This window comes from Miniopterus natalensis, chromosome 2 (assembly GCF_054644295.1).
Source record: "Miniopterus natalensis isolate mMinNat1 chromosome 2, mMinNat1.hap1, whole genome shotgun sequence".
In the NCBI taxonomy this organism is placed as follows: Eukaryota; Metazoa; Chordata; class Mammalia; order Chiroptera; family Miniopteridae; genus Miniopterus; species Miniopterus natalensis.
The window spans coordinates 184,774,643-184,794,421 of NC_142082.1; the positions used below are offsets into that span (position 1 = coordinate 184,774,643).

The following is a 19,779-nucleotide window of genomic DNA, read 5'->3' on the forward strand; positions in this document are numbered from 1 at the left end:
TCACTTCCTCCTTCCAGACACTCTGGGGCTTCTAGGCTATCACCTCTCTGGCTCTCTTGGTCACCTATGTGACCACCCTGAATCCCATCCTGGCTCCACTGCTCTTCACTGCCTTCCCCTCTGCCTGAGAGTCTCAGCCTCTCACACGTTTCAGTTTACCCCCACAGCCAAGCCTAGCCTTCCCTGTCATCTATGTGCTCTTTAATTACCAAATGGAAACTGCTATCTAGATGTCACATGACAATTCAAGCCTTACAGGTCCAGAATTTTCTCTCCTTAACCTGCTCCTCCTGCCCACCAACTGCCCAAGTTAGGGTCAGTCATCTATGGCATCTCCCCTCCACCTCCTCTCCCACTTCAACATCTAATAATTTGTGAAGCTGTGCCTGTTTTACTTCAAGTTATTTCTCAAATCTGCCCTCCGCCCCATAACACTCAGAAGCCCAACAAAGGCGTATTCAGTGAGGGGAGTTGTCACCTCAATGACTAGACACTTCCTTGTTAATTACCTTCTTCAGGTTATCGATGTCTTCGCCACCTTTCTGGAGAGTTTCTTTCAGTGTGTTGATCTTACTTAGCTTCTTCTTCAGCTGATTGCGACTATATTCTAGTTGAATATTGAGCCTGGTTTTTTGTTTTTCAAATTCTAATCTAGTGTAACAAAGTCAAGCATTACAAGTGGTAAACACAGTCCTTCAATCCACTGATTATGGAAAACTTCATCAAATACAGAAGCAGGAGCAGTACTATACTGAATCTCCATATGGCTGCCACCCAACCTTATAAGCATCAATTCATGGCTAGTCCTGCTTCACCTGTCACCCCCTTCACCACTACTCCCCTCTCTGGGTTATCTGAAGCGAGTTTAGGGCTCAGTAATTCCATCTGTAACTATTTTACTATGTATCTCTGAAAGTGAAGTGACTTTTAATACATAACCGTACACTATTATAGATAAAAATGATAATTCCCTACATATCAAATTGCTATGATTGGCAACTTTCCTGAGTCTCACTACTTTTACAACTGGCTTGTTTGAATCAGCAGCCATACGTTGCATATGATATGTTTCTTAACTCTTTTATATAGGTTTCCTCCCCTCTTTTTCTTTAAGTTACAATTTTGTAATTATTCTTATTTAGTCAGTCATTTAAAATAGCTATTCACTCACAAACAACCAAGCTTGGAATTCAAGAACATGTTCCTTCCTTATGCACTTCCTTACTTTGCCAGCTTCATAAACTCCTCTAAAGAATTCCAGTACCAACTGTAGCTCATCCTTTCCACCCTCTCCCTCAAACACCCTGCTAACAGTCATTTGTTCAAGAAACATTTTAGCATGACTTGTATCAGATACTGTGCTAGATGCTACTGATACAAAGACAACAACAAAAACAACAGTAATGATAAAAACGAAGAGTGCCATTTGCTGACAGATCACTATACCCAGGCACTGGTATAAATCTTTTACATGAATAAACTCACTTAAGCTGTATGACTTTCTGAGGCAGGTCATACCACTGGTTCCTATTTTACAGACAGACCAAAGCACAGACAGGTAAGTATCTTGCCCAAGGCTGCCCACTTAGGAAATGATGGAGCCAGCATGACATGTTACACAGGGGCAGCATTTTGCCTGTAGGGCTGGTTAAGAACAAACTCTTGAGGAGTTTATTTCTGCTACAGGAGGAAGACATACAGACTGTGTACGAGTAACACACTTCTTTACTTGGCTTTGGGACTCCACACTACTCTGGCTTTCCTCTCTTTTAATGGTTCCTTCTCATCTGTTCAATTTGTTAACATCACCTGGGATCTCTTTTCTATCTACATTCATTCCCTTGCTGATCGTATCTAGTCACATGACTTTTAAGTACCCTCCGTATGCCAATAATCCCTACATTTATACTTCCAGGCTGGACCTCTCCCAGCAACTCCTAACTTGTACATCCACTGCCTGTTCTATCTACATCTCCAATTGGATGGCAGAGGCATCCTAGGATACATAATGGATAAGCTACTAAAAGTGGTAAATTTTAGGAGATTATTAGATGTTAGATCTATCTAAAACTTGATACTATTTTCTACATCAGTACAAGACAACTAAAAAAAATCATAAAAACAGATATTCATAAGAAAAAAAACTAGTATCTAGGAATTAACTGAATAAGAACATACATAGTTCTACGGAAAAAATCTTTAAAGTTATAATGAAAAAAATGATGATCAGAATAAAGGAAGAGACAGTCTATGTTCTAGTGAGAGGACTTAATATGCTGAAGATGTTTGCCCCAAATAAACCTATAAATCCACTGCAATCTCAATCAGAATTCCAGGTTCATTTCATGAGAAGCTCAGTAAAAAGTGACAGGCAGGATTCTTCACACAGAAAATCTCCTGAAGTTCAAGTAGACTTCACAACAAGGACTATGGCAGGGATAAAGAGGGGCATTTTATAATGATAAAGGGATTAACTCAGCAAAAGATTTAGATCTCTTTATAATAATATGAATGTTTACTAGCTATTTCTTGATAAACCAAAATAAAGACTACCTCAGGCATAATTCCCTTAAATTATGAAATGATAGTTATATTTGTATGGGTATACATTGCTTACCAACACTTTTAAATAAAAATACCTTTTTTGATCAATTTCTTGTTGCTGTTTAACATGTTTTTTCTCAAATTCACGAATATTTTCCACACCAATTTCTTCACAGAAGTGTTGGAAAATATCATCTTCAACCTTTTAAACAATTGATTTAATAATTAATTTTAATAAAGTATACAGACAATGCTTAAATCTAAGTTTTCCCCTTCACCGTTTTCCTGGATTAGGCCAAAACCCAGTCCCAACAAGGATTACTGTACTCTGAGGGGCCAGTGCTTCTTTGCTCTTTAACTCCAGAAACTATACCCACCTATTTAAAATTTCTTATTCTAGGAATTAAATAAGAATGTGCAAAACTGGTTTAATTGTTTTGGCTTCATTAAGTGTTTAAAATTAAAAACATTTCAATTACATTAGCCACACCAAAATACATTTTACATAAGTAAAATATCCTCTATATGAGTAATGCCACAGTGTCTTAGGCAGTATAAAGCCAAAAGGACTAGAGCAGAGAATTAAGACTCAAAAAGATTTAGAAAAACTGGAAGGAGTCAAATCCAACAAAATGACATTTAACTTCAATATTTTTAAAGCCCTGCATTTATGTATAATTATAGGATAAAAAGACCTATTTTCGCAGCTGGACATGTTTAAAACTTTCAGATTTTAGCTGAATATAAATTAACTATGAATATGGTTGATGCAACAGTGAACTACAATTTACATAAGTGCAGTTCTGTGTGTCGTGTCCCATGTACTCTGTACTGTCAGACAGTATTTTGACTTTATGCTTTGTTCTGGGCACTGACACACAACAGAGCACCTAGAGGACAGCTACCAGAACTGGTCCGAACCTGGAAAGGAGATAATTAAGGAGCTACATAAGTGTGGTTTCAACTCATGTAATAAAAGGCAGAACTAAAAGCAATGGGTGAAAGTTACTGAGTGATGGAGTGACAAACAACTTTCTAAGAATTAAAGATAAGCAACAGGGAAATGAGTTAAACCAGAAAGGTCCTGTCACTTTATAAGCAGAGGCTAGATGACTGAATCTTTGTTTCCTCAGAGCAAAGCACTGTGTCTGGCAAATATAGTAAGTGTTCCAGAAATAATTACTAAGCAAATACTTAATCTGTTTTTTTTGTTTTTTTTTAAAATCCTCACTCAAGGATATGTTTTATTTATTTTTAGAGAGAGAAGAAGGGAGAAAAGGAGAAAGAGAGAGAAACATCAATGTAAGAGAGAAACATTGATCGGTTGCTTCCCATACACGCCCCGACCGGGTATCAAACCTGCAACCTTTAATACATGGGACGATGCTCTAACCCACTAAGCCACCTGGTCGGGCTGAATAAGTAACCTTAAAAGATAACACAAATGACAAAGTTCTTTCCTGGGCAGTGGGATAAAGAGAAAGGCTGTAACTTGTACAATGAGCAGGAAAAGGTTGGAGAGCAGAAGAGAGTAACTGTGCCCTGGTCATTGTCTCCTGAGATGAGCAACAGTGGTTCTCAGAAGACACAAGAAAACTAATCTGGCAAACCAATAAAACCTAGTACATATTCAAGAAGCCCTAAATCTGGTATCTGGTCTAGAATTATATTCTACATGCCACGTAATAATAAATGTGTCATTCATGACCTTATCTATCTTTTCTTGAACTTCTTCAATTCTTTGTTGCCGCACTTTGATTCCTTCATTCAACATAGAACATTGAGAGTCAATATTTAGTAGTTCACTTTGTAGCTGAGATTGTTCCTAATTACAAAAGAGGAAACAAATTCTTTTTTAACATGGATATTTTAGCTTTATATAGTGAAGACAAAAACATGATGGGTATCTTTTAGAATAAAAAGGGAACCCATGAAAGTAAATTCAGGTACAACTGTATAAGATTAGCAACCATAAAAATAAAGTAACTAAAGGACTAGAGTATAACCCTCAATCATGGAGTAAAGTATAATAATTACATGGTGCTATATACATGTAACTCCTGAAATTCTACGTCCTGGTTCTAATTTCCGTAAAGTTTTATGTAACTCTGTATTACCTGGTAAAGAGCAGCAAGGTGCTTCTTTTTCATTCTCTCTAGTTCACTCTGCGAATATTTGAGTCGTGTATGAGTTCCTTGTACCAGAGTCTGGATTTGTTTCAAATCTGCTTCCTTGCGAAGCATCTTCATTAAATCCTAAAGAAGAAGAGAAATACGATGAGGACATTTTACAACAGAAAAAGTACTTTCATAGTCACAATTCACTGACTTTTTATAGATAGCCACATCCACATTCCACTTTCCCTCCTGGGCAATTAAGTACATAAGCCATGTGGAGTAACCAAGATGCCATATAGCACCCTCAAAAAACTCACACACTTCCTAAGAGAAGACAGGCACAAAAATGGAGGAACAAGGAGTGCGTGTTCCTCGAGGCATATAAACGGGACCGTGGGACACGTGCTGCCTCGCTCTCAGTGCTCCCTTGTCTTCCTGTTGGCCTCACCTGCTGCCTTCTCCCTTCACCTACCCTCTTACCCAACTAAACTAATTCCCTAGTATGTGTTCTTCTGTATTTTTACTCCAACCCCTTATGTGAACATATATATATATGTTTTTTCAGTCTTGTTTTGCAAATTTAGAACCATATTGAACATACTTTTCTGCCTCTTTCTTCTCATTCAGTTGCTCACAAAAGTCAACTACTAAAGCTCTAAATTAATTTTTAATAGCTGCATATTATTCCAGAGTAAGACTACCACATTATTTCACTACTCCCTGAATGAGGGGTATTCACTTTGTTTCCAGAGTTTTGCCACAAAAAACAATGCTGCAACACATATTTGTGTTCCCATGCAACAGATTCCCCAGGGTGAGAGCGATGGGTCAGAGGTATTCATGTTAATAGCTGGTACCCATTGCTTTCCCAAAGGTTGTAACAATTCACATTTCTATAAATAATGTATGATCTCATGTTTCTTTATATCTCCACCAGCACGTACATTTTTTCCAAGTTCATTGATAGGTATGAAATAATCTTAATTTAATCAGTATCCCCGAGTACTATATTCTATACTGAGCATTTTCATGTTTATTAGCCATATGGATTTCTTCTTTCTCTGAACTGCTTAATCCTATCCTTTGACTGGATGTTTCTATTCTAATGTCTTTTTTCATGTCAATTTGTAAAAAAATCCTTTGACAGTATAAAACTTAGTCTTCATTTTAAACTTTAAGAAAATATATACAATGGCTCTTACCCTCATTTAAAAATTTTTTACATTCAAGTGGGTTAATGTATCTGGAATTTATTTTTGTATGTTATAATACGGGGCAAATTAGTTTAAAAAACACAAGTATTCTACAACTTTTTTTTTTAAAGACTTCTTGGAGTTTAAAAAAAAAAAATCTTTATTGATTTCAGAGAGAGGAAAGGAGAGGGAGAGAGAGAGATAGAAACATCAATGATGAGAGAGTCATTGATCGAGCCCACAACCCGGGCATGTGCCCTGGCCAGGAATGGAAAACTCTGATCGCCTGGATCCTAGGTCGACGATCAACCGCTGAGCCATGCCTGGCCAGGCCTACAACTTTTACAACAGGAATTTACCTTTAATTCTTGCATTAGATAGGTTCTTCTGTCTCTTAAATTCTTTAATTCTTTCTCATCCCAGCATCGAGCCTTGTATTTTAAGTCACTTGAACCTCCAGAGATCACCCCAGATTTTAAAAATAATGTTCCATCAAGAGATACTGTCTGTAAAATTAAAAAATATTTTACCTCAGAAAAATTACATAAAGAAGATAAAAATAGGACATAATAAGGCAATTCCTACAGCTGAGAATTTGTAGGCAAGAAAAACCACATAATAAAATCTCTAGCATATGAAAGACACCAACCAATAAACCACAAATACAAGACCCTGTCTTGCTAAGGCCCAAAGCAATTCTAGGCAACCAATTAGAAATTAAAAAGGTTCAAAATAAATTGTATATTAGTTCCAAACATATTCAATATTGAGAATAAAAAACCAAGGATATTTGTATTTAATATCAAATAGTTTGCATTATATAATGTTGTATTTTGAAGAATTTGACATCACATGCCAATGACTTATTATGAAAACTGTCTTAGCAACTTTAGGATACCAAAAAATATCACATTCTCCAAAATGTATATGAACTGGGACCAAGAACAAAAATTTAAATGAAGTTAAGGGTATAAAAAACAGCTTGTAGTCCTGAGTATGCATATGCTTTATGGAATAAATAAAAGCAGTTCTCAATGTTTTGCAAATGTTTCTAATCAAAGCAGGAGACTACCTGTTGAGGACTAAAACCATGAACATGAGCTGATTTTTAAAAAAAAGCCAACAAAGAGGCATCTCATTGATTCCTTCAGTCAGATGTTCCCTGCGTGACTGCTGCATCTGAGACATTTCATACTGGGGACAGGAGTAACAACGGGAGTGAAATACAGGTACTGACCCTCAGGGAGTTATGTTAGCAGAAAAGAGAGACATATAAACACATCATTACAGCCCTAGCCGGTTTGGCTCAATGGTGAGAGCGTTGTCCCAAGGGCTGAAGGGTCAATGGTTTGATTCCAGCCAAAGGCACGTACCTTGGTTGCGGGCCCCAATGGTCAGGGTGTGTGTGGGAGGCAATCAACCGATGTCTCTCTCTCACATTGGTGTTTCTCTCTCTCTCTCCCTTTCACTCTGAAAAGCAATGGAAAAAATATCCTCAGGTGAGGATTAAGAAAAACAACAAAAAAACACATCATCACCATATAAAGTCATGAGAATAGAGAAGCATATTCAGGGTATCTGTACGTATAAACTGGGAGGTTCTAACACTGCCCGGAGGTCCACAGAAGGCTTCCTGAGGAGGTGAAGGCTTTCATCATATCTTATCACAATTAAATTAGTTACATTTAACAGAAAAAAGTGGTTTATTTCTCTCTCACAATTACAGAAGCATTCCAGGGTTTGTATGGTGGTTCCATAGTTAACCCAGACTCTTATAATATGGTTCTTCCATCCTTAGTACTTGGATTACTCAAGGGAGACAGGCTTTTTATTTTCTGGAAGGCCTTGAGGATTCCCTTCCCTCCCAATGGTTAGCTTAGCAACCAGTTTGCTCCTTGGGTCTAAACTAGCTTTTTGGAAGAACACTGGATCTCTACTGGGAGCATAGGAGCGGCACAGGAACTGAACTCCTGCGGCTCCTGGTCTGGAACGCAGTGTTCCTGACCAGGAAGTCCACTGTTACATATTCAGCTTATTCTTCTGACTTCCCCATAAAAATGTAACATGGTATGAGGGGCAGCTTCCCTCTCCTGGAACACTTTCTACTTGTGCTATCTTTGCCTGGCACAAACACACATCTATGGAATGAAAACTGAGGAGCCACGTAGGTTTCACTGTTTCTTGGCTTTTAAGTTGTCTCAATAAAGCTTCCTTTGCCTGTACACTATCACTAGTAACGTGTGCCAGTGTCTATTATATGACTGTCTTCAGTCATTTTGTCGTCCAAAATGACTCATAGAATTCCAGCTATTTTGTCTGTTTCAAGAAAGAAGAAAAGTAAAAGGGCCCTTAAGAAACCTTGCTGGCAAGTCTACTGGATGACTGTCATTTACATCCAACGGCCCCTCCTAGACTGTTACACAATTACGATCAAGGTTCTGTTAGTAAGAAAGGGAGAGGGACATGAAGCAGGCAACTGCAGTTCCTGACGCAGGTATGGAGGAGGTAGCCAGGGAAGGGGCAGTGGTGAAGTGCTGGCAGCAGGATATGGATGCATAAAACAGATTATGCATATGTGTGCAAGCTTCACAGGGACGGAATGGGGAAAGAGTGAACACAAAGGATTTGGGATTCCTAGAAAGTAAGGTGAGAGTGAAGGAATAACTTAGACATGAGGCGAGTAGACAGGCATATCTCAGAGCTGTGTGCCATCCTGGGGAGTATAGGGGATCCAGTGCAACTGAGGGCGGATGGGGCTGGCAGAAGGGGCTGAGAGGATTAGAGCTGAATGGTTAACAGCTTTAGACAGGCCACTCTGGCAATGGTTTGGAAAATGGACTGGTGCAAGCAAAGCCAGAGGTGATGCACGAAACCAGCCAACAATACCTGGGATGAAGAGAAGAGTACGACTTGGGAAATATTTAGGAGGTGCAATCAGAAAAGCCTGGGCAATATAGAGGAAATACTTGGGGGAAAAGCCAGAATCTAATTTGATTAGAATAGTGGTACCAAGGATTAAACCGAAGAAATACAGGACAGAAACCAAGATTTAGAAAGAAAAACGTAACTTTAGTTTTAGACATGCTGGTTTTATAGTGCCTGAGGGCTAATATTCTACTAATTTATTTATAGTGTATATGTATCTCAACTATTTTCTAAAGTTAGATTACTTTGTAGATTATAATAAAAATTACAATAAATATATACTAAGATAGCTACAAATAATTAAGACAAGAAATTATACTAGGTGTAAAAAGAACAAAGTATAATTAATAGCTCTGACTATTATGAGAAATCACTGACCTCAAGTAAGTAGGGAAAAGAAAAATTATTCAATATGATGTTAAGACAGGTAATTAACCATTTAGGGGGGAAAGCTAATACTTATATCTAACAATGCACATCGAAGTAAATTCCAGATTAAAATTAAAATATAAAAATGATACCATTTTAAAAAGTGAAGAAAAGTAAATTTTTTGTTTGTTTTTTGTTATCCTCACTTGAGGATATTTTTTTCATTAATTTTGAGAGAGAGTAGAAGGGAGGGAGGGAAGAGAAACATCGATGTGAGAGAGACACATTGAGTGGTTGCCTCCCGCACGCACCCGACCAGTGCCAGGGGATCGAGTCTGCAAATGAGGTTCGTGCCCTTGGGCGGAATCGAACCCAGGACCCTTCAAGTTCATGGGCTGACGCTCTAGCCACTGAGCCACACCGGCCACAGCTATTTTTGTTCTTTTTCTGACTGATTTGTAAAAAAATCTGATCTTTACTATGAGTTGCAAATATTTTCCCTGATTGCCATGTCTTTTGATTTTACTTATGACGGTTTTTGCTATGCAGAAATCTTTTATGTTTATACGAATTTACCCATCTTTTACATAGATTTTGGGATTTTTATCATATTGCAAAGGCCTTACTATCTCTACGATTTAGAAAAAATTTCCTGTGGTTTTTCTTAGTACCCTTATAGTTTCATTTTTACACTTACTTTTCTAATCCATCTGGAAAGTAATCTGGCATAAGGTGTGAAGTTTAGATTGAACTATATTTATATTTTATTCCAGATGGTACCCAGTTTTTCCAGCTTTCTGAACCCTGTATTTTTATTCTCTCTTGTTTAATGTGTGTGATTTTTGAAAAAAGTGGTCTTTTCACAAATTATCCAGCTAGTTAATGACATTTTTCTGGGTCTGTTTTAGGTAGATCTTTCTATATACGTTTGATTTAGAGTAACAACCAACCAGCAGTCTATGGGAAGAGGAAACCAATAATTGTTGTTTCTCTGGTGTAAGGGGAATGGATAGAATAATCACATGTATTTAAAGAGATTCCAGATTTTAAAATTTTGTTACATAAATTTTTAAAATATTTAAAAATTGAGTTATAAAAATCCTGATAACCAAATGATAGTTAGAATTAATATAATTTATATTATGTAGTTTATATATACTGTATATTGTTTAGAAACTAACCAAAACAGCATTTTGTAATGTCGCTTACAGTGTTTGCATAAAGAAAATTCTGAAACATGATATTAAGTCAATGAAAAGATGTAAATCCATGGAAAACCAAAAGCACAAATTGAAGACAGACATCTGTGAAAATGTGACATCTATTCAAAGGTTTTATGCATCCTAAAGCACAGAGAAAGTTTCTTAAGTGGCATAACAGTAGTAGGGAGAAGATAGTCTCTGTAATATACTTAAGACACAAATGACAAAGCTTATTAAAATTTTGAAATAACGGTAAGAACAAGTTCTAGCCTAAAAGGGGTGGCATCTTGCTGTGAACAGATAAACCATTAATATCTGTTGACTGAAAGAGGGAATAAAGTCTTCATGTGACTTCTTTAAAATGACCTTACACATCTTCAAAAATCACTTTTACAAAATATATTTTACAAATATACAAAAATAAATTTTAACACATTTAATTAGGTAGCAAAATAAGGGAGATCTCTTAGTAGCTCACTTATTATACCTGCTGAGATTTAGTATGTAGAAATGAGTGACACTGATTCCTAAGACTGTGACTGTATTATCATTAGGATTATTACTAACAGAAGTACTAAAATATATGAGAAGTTAATCATGTTAGACAATAAATTTAAAACTGAAAATTACTATTTTTCATAATAGCCTGTTTTGTGTTAATTTGCAATTCTGGACATTCCAGATCAAATATTTTAATTGACTAGTAAATAAAAAAATGACTACCTCTTTTTGAGAGTTATTTGCTAGGCACTATTAGTATTTTGCATGTTATTACTTAGTTTAACCCTTATAACTCTATGAGATAGGTACTATTATTTCCCCAATTTTAGATGAGAAAACTAAAATTAGAGGTTTAGAAACTTGCCTAAAAAGTCATATAATTAATTCCTAAGTAGCATCACTGGCTTTGCTTCATGGCTTATGACCTTAGGCACTATGTAAACTTCATCACAGATGTAGTTTTAAAAAAAAACAACTATGTCAGATAATCTAAGAAATGAAACATTGCTTAACTAAATAGAAACTCTATTGAACTGAGACTAAAACAATACTTATTTTTAAAATAAAAATGATTCACTTGAGAGATAAATATTTACTAATCTCATTTTCAATTGTGCCATTTCTGTAACTTCAAATGTGTTAAAACCTTGAATGTGGAAAAGGAGGTAGTACCTCCATTAAGCTAGGGAAGAATTAACCCAGGATGTAAAATAAGCACCTAAAATTTTTCCTGATCCTCAAAAATGCATGTAAATGCAGGACATACTGAGATCCAGTGAGAACATTTATTGCATATAAGTAAAAAAAATAAATTAACTTCTTTGAAGACATTACAATAAATCTAATTTCCAAAATATAATTTATGATATTGGGAAATACTACAGAAGTTAATTTTTTGAAAACTCAACTGAACATTATAAAAACTACTGAAGCCATAACCATCTTAGGTTCTATGTCAGTTTTCCTTAGTAAGAGTCATATGAAAGCATATACAGATATTTGTATGTATAACGTGTTAGTCTTATAAATATTGCTTCAGATTACCCAAGAGTATGATCTAAGCGTCTTACTTTCCGTCGCTCAGGTCCATCGAATGCAATATGCCTGGCTTCCTCCACAGTCTCACAGACAAGGCCATTTCCACACACAAACTGAATTACTTTCTTCAGCTGAGGAAACTGAGTCTTTACAACATCAATCACCATTTTACAGCCTTTAATCTCCCGTAACCTCTCATTAATTGGCTTGATCTAAAAGGTTTAAAAAAATACTTATTAGATACACTAAAATAAAAAAAACAAATACTCAGTTCCTGCCTCAGGAATTTAGACTCTGGATACTCCAAGGCCTCTCAATACATACCCCCAAGGCTCAAGATTAGCCTGCTCCACCAAGTCTGATGTGTATTTACTGAACCACGTATTTACACTGAGACTCTGGGCTGGCACTTCACCAACATACCACATGTCTTATCCATCTCCTACACTTTGCTATTGAATAAAAACATTGCTGTCTAGTAGGCTAGAACAACGTCCTTAAAATCATCAAGGTAGAATTATGGCAAAACTAGATATGGAAGAAATTATATGAAGTTGAAAAAGACACCACCCACTGATATTATTCTTGGGCTGCCGATACATTAACAGCAGCCATCTGAGTGAATGACTGACTGGCATCCAAGCTGTGATTTTTTTCAATCACTACCACACTTTTAGGCAGTAAAGACATACTTTAAAAGACACGATTTTATCACTACTAAATACTAAACATAAATTTCTTACATCAAGGTAATCCAGAGCAAGGAATGTCTCAGGTTCAGCTCTTTCTTCCTTCAGAAATCGAATACAGTCTCTTGCTACCTTTTCAGAGGTTACAACAATGGCGACTATGTACCGGCCAAAGAGCTTGGTAACAGCCAGCTGGTACTTCTTATGAATGGGATGACACAGGTCAAGCAGTCTTCCCAACTTGGCAGGTTCCAAAAAAGGAGAGAATAAGAAATGCATCTGTGAGGAGCATATAGCTCACTGTTTCCTAGTGTAACTAAGAACTAATTTTATATAATAAACATCAGAATTTAACAGCTTCACTCAAATGGACACGTTTTATTATGAAATATCCATTTATGTGTCACATTTCATTTAAGAAAAGAGTAACAAGGAGGGACTAACCTTACCATGGTATTAAAATATTTTTACAAAGCTACAGTAATTAAGTAGCATTCGCTCATCCCCTTATTTACTAAATAAGAATCTATGAGGACCCCTCATTTCACCAGTACATGCAGGCACTGAGCTAAACACTGGGTAAACATTACTGGACTCAACAGATACCTTCTGACCTATCAGAGACATCAGTCTAGTAGGAAAAAATAAATAACCAATAATCACACACGTATAAAACAGACAGCAGACACTGTGGTAGAGCACAGAGTGCTGAGGGCATATTACAGGGACTGGCTGACCTGAGGCGTCAGGGAAGGCTTCCCACAAAGAAGTGCTATTTGAGATCTGAAGAATGGTCAAGACTTTATTAGACTGAGATTCAAGTTTTCTTAAAAATGTCAGAACGTCAACCATACTGTATCAATGCTCCCTAGACTACCTGAAGATTCAATTTTGTCTTAGGCTCTTTTCATTTGCTCAGTTCTTCTTCAGGAATATTAATTTCTTTATGATAGATCATGATTGTTGTTAATGTTTATTATCCTGCTCTTTGTTTTTTTCTTCTCTTTTCACCTGTGATCTGAGTGGCCCCCTTATCTGCATGTTTTAAAAATTCTTGCAGCACACCTACCTGTTCAAAGTCCCTGACCTAGAGGGTACTATGCTAAGTGAAGCCAGTAAGAGAAAGACAGATACCATATGCTTTCCCTTATATCTGGAATCTAATGAACAAATTAAACAAAGTAGAAGCAGACTCACAGAGACAGAGAACAGATTGATGGCTATCAGAGGGGAGGAGGGCTGAGGGGCTGGTGAAATATATGAAGGGATTAAATAAACAAAATAATACACCTCATGGACATAGACAACAGTATGGTGATTACCAGAGGGAAAGGGGGTGGGGGCAGGTGAAAGAGGGGAAAAGGGGGATAAACGGTGATGAAAGGAGACTAGACTTTGTGTGGTGAGTGCACAATGCCATGTGCAGATGACGTACTGTAGAATTGTACACTTGAAACCTATATAATTTTATTGACCAATATAACCCCAATAAATTCAATAAAAAAATAAATGCTTTAAAGGCTATACTTCAATCTTTTAAAAAAATATCCTGGACTATTACCATTTTCTGAAGTTTACAGCATGAGACATAGGAGCCCTTTTCCTTGTTTGGTTGTTGAACTACCTCTCTTTGTTTTGTGATTTTTAACTAGTACTTTGGCTGGTACTGGGGAAGGGCTCTGCAGCAAAGACTTAGTCCTTCAGCACTGTCTAAGTCAAGAGCAACACCGGAGAGTGAGAAAGGCAGGAGGAGCAGGGGTGGCCAGAGAGGGGAATCATGAGCTGGTATCACAGAAGCCAATGGGCAGGGGCTTCAAAACCGCTCAAGTGGTTTACGGTGTCAAATGCTGAAAACAGGCCACCATCCATAAAATAAGGACCATGCAGCGAACGCTGGTTCGCGTGATGAGAGTAAGAAGCCAGAACCCAATGCCAAAGGAAATAATTCGGTGAGGCTGATACCCTAAGCAACAGGTTAGACATTGCTGTATCTGAGCTCATTAAATATACTAGCAAAACTGGATGCAGGTGAGACTTAGAGGATAAAAGTTCACTGTTACAAAAGTTTACCAATAATGTCTACTGAAAATATAATTTAAAAAATTGAAACCATGAAGAATATGAAGTTTGAGGCTGTGTGTTTTGGGGAGGGAAACTACTTCATGGCATCCAAGTCCTTTGGATACTGGCCATAACTTGGACTTTCTAGAAACGTGTTCATGTCAATGTTCTTCTCCAATAGTTACTTATGTATAGATAACGACTGGAAGTTATTTACATTTTTACCCTAATTACTTAATATATTTTAAATATAAATAGTCAACCACAAAACTTAAAGATTTCTGAAATAATTTTGCTTTCAAATGACGATAACATTTTCAATCCCAAATACGAAGGCTCAGCATTTTTGTTTAAACTAATTACCACAGAATCTGGGTAAAGTCTCTTAAGGTGCTCCAGAACCTCTGCTCTCTTTTGCTGACGCTTTCCCTCATGGTTATCAAGTCCAGCATTCTGCAGCTCACTTCTGATCAGAGCCATCTCTTCATTAACTTCAGAAATTCTTGATTTTGTTTTTTCAATTTCATCCACTAGTGCCTCCTCTTGCTGTTTTTTCTCTTTCAAGCATTCCCTAAATAATAATAACAATTAATTGCATAGCAAAAACTAAAAACAAAATTTAGGTATTACAAGATACAATATACTCAGGCCTGGCACTGCAGGGGAATGGAATAGTGCTCTATCAATTTTAAATAATGAAAAATGCAGTAAAATAAACCTAGCACCAAACTTGGGCAAAAGAGATTTTGATCGTTCTTTGTTGATTCAAAAGATACGTATTTCTGGATACTGAAAACGGGTGGATCACCATAACCAGAGCAAAATAGGTAAATGTCAGCTTCAAAAATTCTTAGTGCTAGAATGCTTAGCTTGTACTAGCTTTCATGACATAACTTCTATTTTAAAATATCAATACCAAATGAGAGTTTTACATTTCACCATTGATAAACATTTATATTTTCAAAACTTAAAAATTTCATTTTTTGCTTAAGTATAATTTTTATTATAAACAATGGAAGAGTGAAAACATTATGATACAATGAATGCATTTATTTGATGAATATACTACAAATAAACCAGACCCTTGAAATATAAGACAGCTGCAAAACCTTTTTTAACAATACCCACATGCATGTTTTTGTATACTCCTCCAACTTCTCTATTCGCTTCTTATGATCTTCTATTTGTTCTTTTATTTGTTTTAGATTTTCCTAAATTAGGAAATGAAACCTAAAATCAGTTGCATCAACTCCAAACAAATAAAATTGATTATTTTTCACTATATGCTTAGAACTTACTGTACTATCCTGTTGTTCAGAATTTGAAATATATCAAATAGAACCATATGAAAATAGTCATAAGAGCAAATTTTAATTGTGAAAAGACAGGATGGTACAGAGCTTTGAGGTTACAAGAATTGGGGTTCAAATCCTGGCTCCACCCTTCACTAGATATCCGATCTCCACAAAGTTTACTCTGGTAAAGTCAAACTCCAAGGGGGTTATTTTCAAATATCTATACACAGTTCTTTTATTTTTCACATATCTGAAACTTTTTAGTTAAAAATTTTTAATTAGTACCAAACTGAGATGGAGTAAATAGGTCGTCCATAGAGAAAGAAAAAAACAATGGAATAATGAATAGAATCTAACCTTGAACGTGCATCTTAATTAACTAAAATTTAGAAAATACCAGGAAAATAAAAACAAGGTGTCCCCTCTCTGACCAAGAGCAATTAAGACAAATACCATCCTGCATTATAAAGTTAATTCATAAATGAAAAGATGTGGTTTGATAGAATATAAATTCAGTATTTCACAAGAATATCAATCATTTCTTCTGGGACTTCAGCTTTAATACAAATCTACCTGTGCTTTGTTATACATGATGAATCGTTTTTAAAAATTTATCAATTACAGTTTACATTCAATATTACTCTGTACTAGTTTCAGATGTACAGCAAAGTTGTTAGAAAATCATGTACTTTACAGAGTAGTCCCCCTATTTTAAATATAAATAAATAATCAAAAACAAAACTTAAAGGTTTCTGAAATCATTGTGCTGCTTTGCCTGCTTCAAGTACCCATCTGCTCCCCCCCCCCCACCTCAACTGATATCACTGACTATTCCCTATGCTGCAAACTACTCATGCAATCAATATTTATTCGCTGGCTACCACGTGCTGGGAAGTAGAGATACAAAGAACAGGAGAGAGTCCCTGCTCTCAAGGACCAAGGTCCTGGGGAAGAGACAGACAATTAAATACATAACTCCGGCAGAGTAACTTAGTGTTATAATAGTATAAGATAGATAAGGCAACTAGAGGCTTCTGGGAGAAGGGCTTCCCAAAAGTCTTGCTCCGTTCACCTTGTCATCAAATCCAAGGACAGTAGTAGTCCTGTTTCACGTCTTTAACCTGTTCCCTAATTCACACTGCCCACGACAGCAAGGTTGATTTGCCTTACTCTGTTACCAAGTAATCTAAAGACAGAAGTGTACAAAGGTAAAGAACACAAATCTTCCACACCAAGAAAGAGAATAAACACCAAAGTTTTCAAGTGGAAAGGAACAAACATATTTCACGACAATACTTATCTCACTGTACTCATGTATCCCACAAATTCACCGAGAAACATCTATGCCAGGTGCCAGAGTTTTAAAAATAAGCAAGACACATTCATTTTTCTCTAGAACTCAAACATTTTGAAATTAGAGCCCCCATATTGAAATTTTAATATCTCACTTAAGAATTTCTTGCAAAGAGGGAAAAAACAAGATTACTTAATGAAGAATACAAAGTTTAGTCAACTGGAAAACCTGCTTCTGCCTTTACTCTGGCCACTCCCAAGGCTTGTGTCATGCCAGGTGGGCTCCTTTGTGGCCATTACTTCACATGCCAGGTGGGTCTCTTAGGAATCATCCTCTGTTATGCAAAGAGCCTGGAACAAACTTTGGATATGGCTTAGGTTGCAGAAGAGGCTTTGCTGCAGGAAATGTGAAAGGAAGGGTCATTGTCTCACAGGAGGCGTGTCAGGGACAGGGTGCTCCGCTGAACATGTAACGGGGAAAAATCAGAGTGCCTTGGTAGCAGGCATTCTGCATTTGAGATGCCAGCTGATCATGCTAGTTGTCTGGAAAACCAAGCACTGCCCAGCACCTGCCATCTTGGTGTCTGTGGAAAGTTACAGCCCCTCCTGTCTGGGAAGAGTCACCAGTCCTATGGGACACTGAGTACGGGTACAGATTTCTCTCTCTCTCTCTGCCTGGATATATTTTTTCTATCAGTGTTTTCATATTCAAAAGACAACAGCAATTCAACCAACACTTACTGATACGTACTAAGTACAAGGTTTACAATGGACACTCGTACGAATCCTGCCTTTAAGAAGCTCCAAGTCTAGCGGAGCTGTATCAATTCTTTGTACTCCTCCTTCAATGTGATAAAATTCCTTAGCTATAGATTAAGAATGAGTGATTAGGTGCAGAAGAAATTATTTTCAGTTTTTTTGGATAGAGTGGGGAGAAAAGGCAGGTGAGGTAAGGCTTTGTGGTGTGGTAACCATAGAATTTAACATGTAGAGGTAAGTAGGTTTTTCAAAATCAGCATGCACAGAGGCAAAGTGTGCAATGAGAATGTGCAGAAATCAGTGTACAATTTCATAATGCAATACAAATTATACAAGTTCTTTAAAATTAATTACTGCTATGTTACTACATTTGTTCTTAAAATTTTTTTTTAAATCCTCACCTGAGGATATACTCATTGATATTAGAGAGGAAGGGTTAGTTTTTTGCGTTTTTAAATTGATTTTTGAAAGAGAGGAAGGGAGAGGGAGAGAGAGAAACATCGATTGGTTGCCTTTCATACACTAGTCAACCAAGGATTGAACCCACACCTGGGTATGTGCCCTGTCTGGGAATCAAACTGGCAACCTTTTGGTGTACAGGACAATACTCCAACCAGCTAAGCCGCCCGGCCAGGGGACATTTGTTTTCCTCCTCCACAAAACATCCTTTCTATTCATGTGATTATCATACACCACACTGTGAGGCGTTAGGGAGAAAGACCAGATGCTTGGTATAGTATCACACTTGCTTTCATCTTATTTGACCTGCCCATCACTCTGAGGTAGACATGCCTAACCTCACTGTACAAACGAAGAATTCAGAGTCCAGACAAGTTAAATAATTTAGTTATGTACCAAGATTACACAGGTCAGGAAAGAACAAGGCCACCTGGAGACCAGGTCTGTCTTACGCTAAAGCAGACCATTATAATGCTATTTTGATGGCTGCTTCCCATCAAACTATTATACCCCTCTTGGGCAATAGCTTTAATGTTTCAAAAAAATTTCGCATTCACCTCTACAGGACACTTGTTTTCCCGTTATCTACCCTCTTCCTGACCCCGCTGGACTATGTAATACATGAAGAACAGAGGCAGTATCATCTGCCCATGCCTATCACTACACAGATGCACAGAAAATGACTGCTGACTGCACGAACGAAGGCACTATCTGTATCTTAGACTTAAAAGAGCACCTACATGATACTAAGCAGCGTAACAGGTAACCAAGAATTATTTTATAAATCGCTTATGCCTGATGTAAATCCCCTTATATATTGAAAAGCTAATATAAAAAAGTAATAAAATTTCACTGAAAATAACTGTAAATCATGACTGCACAAACCAAGTACCTGAACCTCTCCATGCCTCCTCTTTTCAAAGGCCAATCTCTCCTTATCAGCCTTCTGTTCCCACTGCAGTTTCTCCAGCTGCTGGGTCATTATAGCCACCTTCTTTCTCACTTGTTCCTTAAGTTCTTTATAACGATCCAGCTGTATAAAGAGCATTAAACATTCTAACTCAGAAAGGCACGAGAGGACATTCTTTATATGATGTCTTTTACTAACAAATATTTAATCTTAACAAAAGTATGTTTTACATAAATCAGATCACAATTGACCATCTCCTCCAGATAAGATAATGTGACCACAAAACAAATGTTTTACTTAAAACTGTTTAGATACACTAAGATATTAAAAATCAAATCTACCAGGTCTCTAAGAAATCCTTAAAAGAGAAAGCAGATTAAACCTCATTAATAGTCTAAAAGCAAGAGGAACTCAGAGAAAATTA

The 19,779-nt window shown here is 36.8% G+C and overlaps 1 protein-coding gene across 2 annotated transcripts in view; it reads right to left on the minus strand.

The window, feature by feature from the left end:
• Nucleotides 1–19,779, minus strand: part of SMC1B (structural maintenance of chromosomes 1B) — a 48,241-nt gene that overhangs the window by 16,538 nt on the left and 11,924 nt on the right. For both annotated transcript variants that reach the window (XM_087814974.1, XM_087814975.1), the window contains exons 7-16: nt 19,338–19,478; nt 15,768–15,850; nt 15,003–15,210; nt 12,633–12,818; nt 11,922–12,101; nt 6,214–6,360; nt 4,662–4,799; nt 4,253–4,369; nt 2,640–2,746; nt 510–651 (exon numbers count right to left, since the gene is read on the minus strand). In XM_087814974.1, coding sequence (XP_087671100.1) covers nt 510–651; nt 2,640–2,746; nt 4,253–4,369; nt 4,662–4,799; nt 6,214–6,360; nt 11,922–12,101; nt 12,633–12,818; nt 15,003–15,210; nt 15,768–15,850; nt 19,338–19,478 — 1,449 coding nt within the window. The remainder of the gene's footprint in view (nt 1–509; nt 652–2,639; nt 2,747–4,252; nt 4,370–4,661; nt 4,800–6,213; nt 6,361–11,921; nt 12,102–12,632; nt 12,819–15,002; nt 15,211–15,767; nt 15,851–19,337; nt 19,479–19,779) is intronic.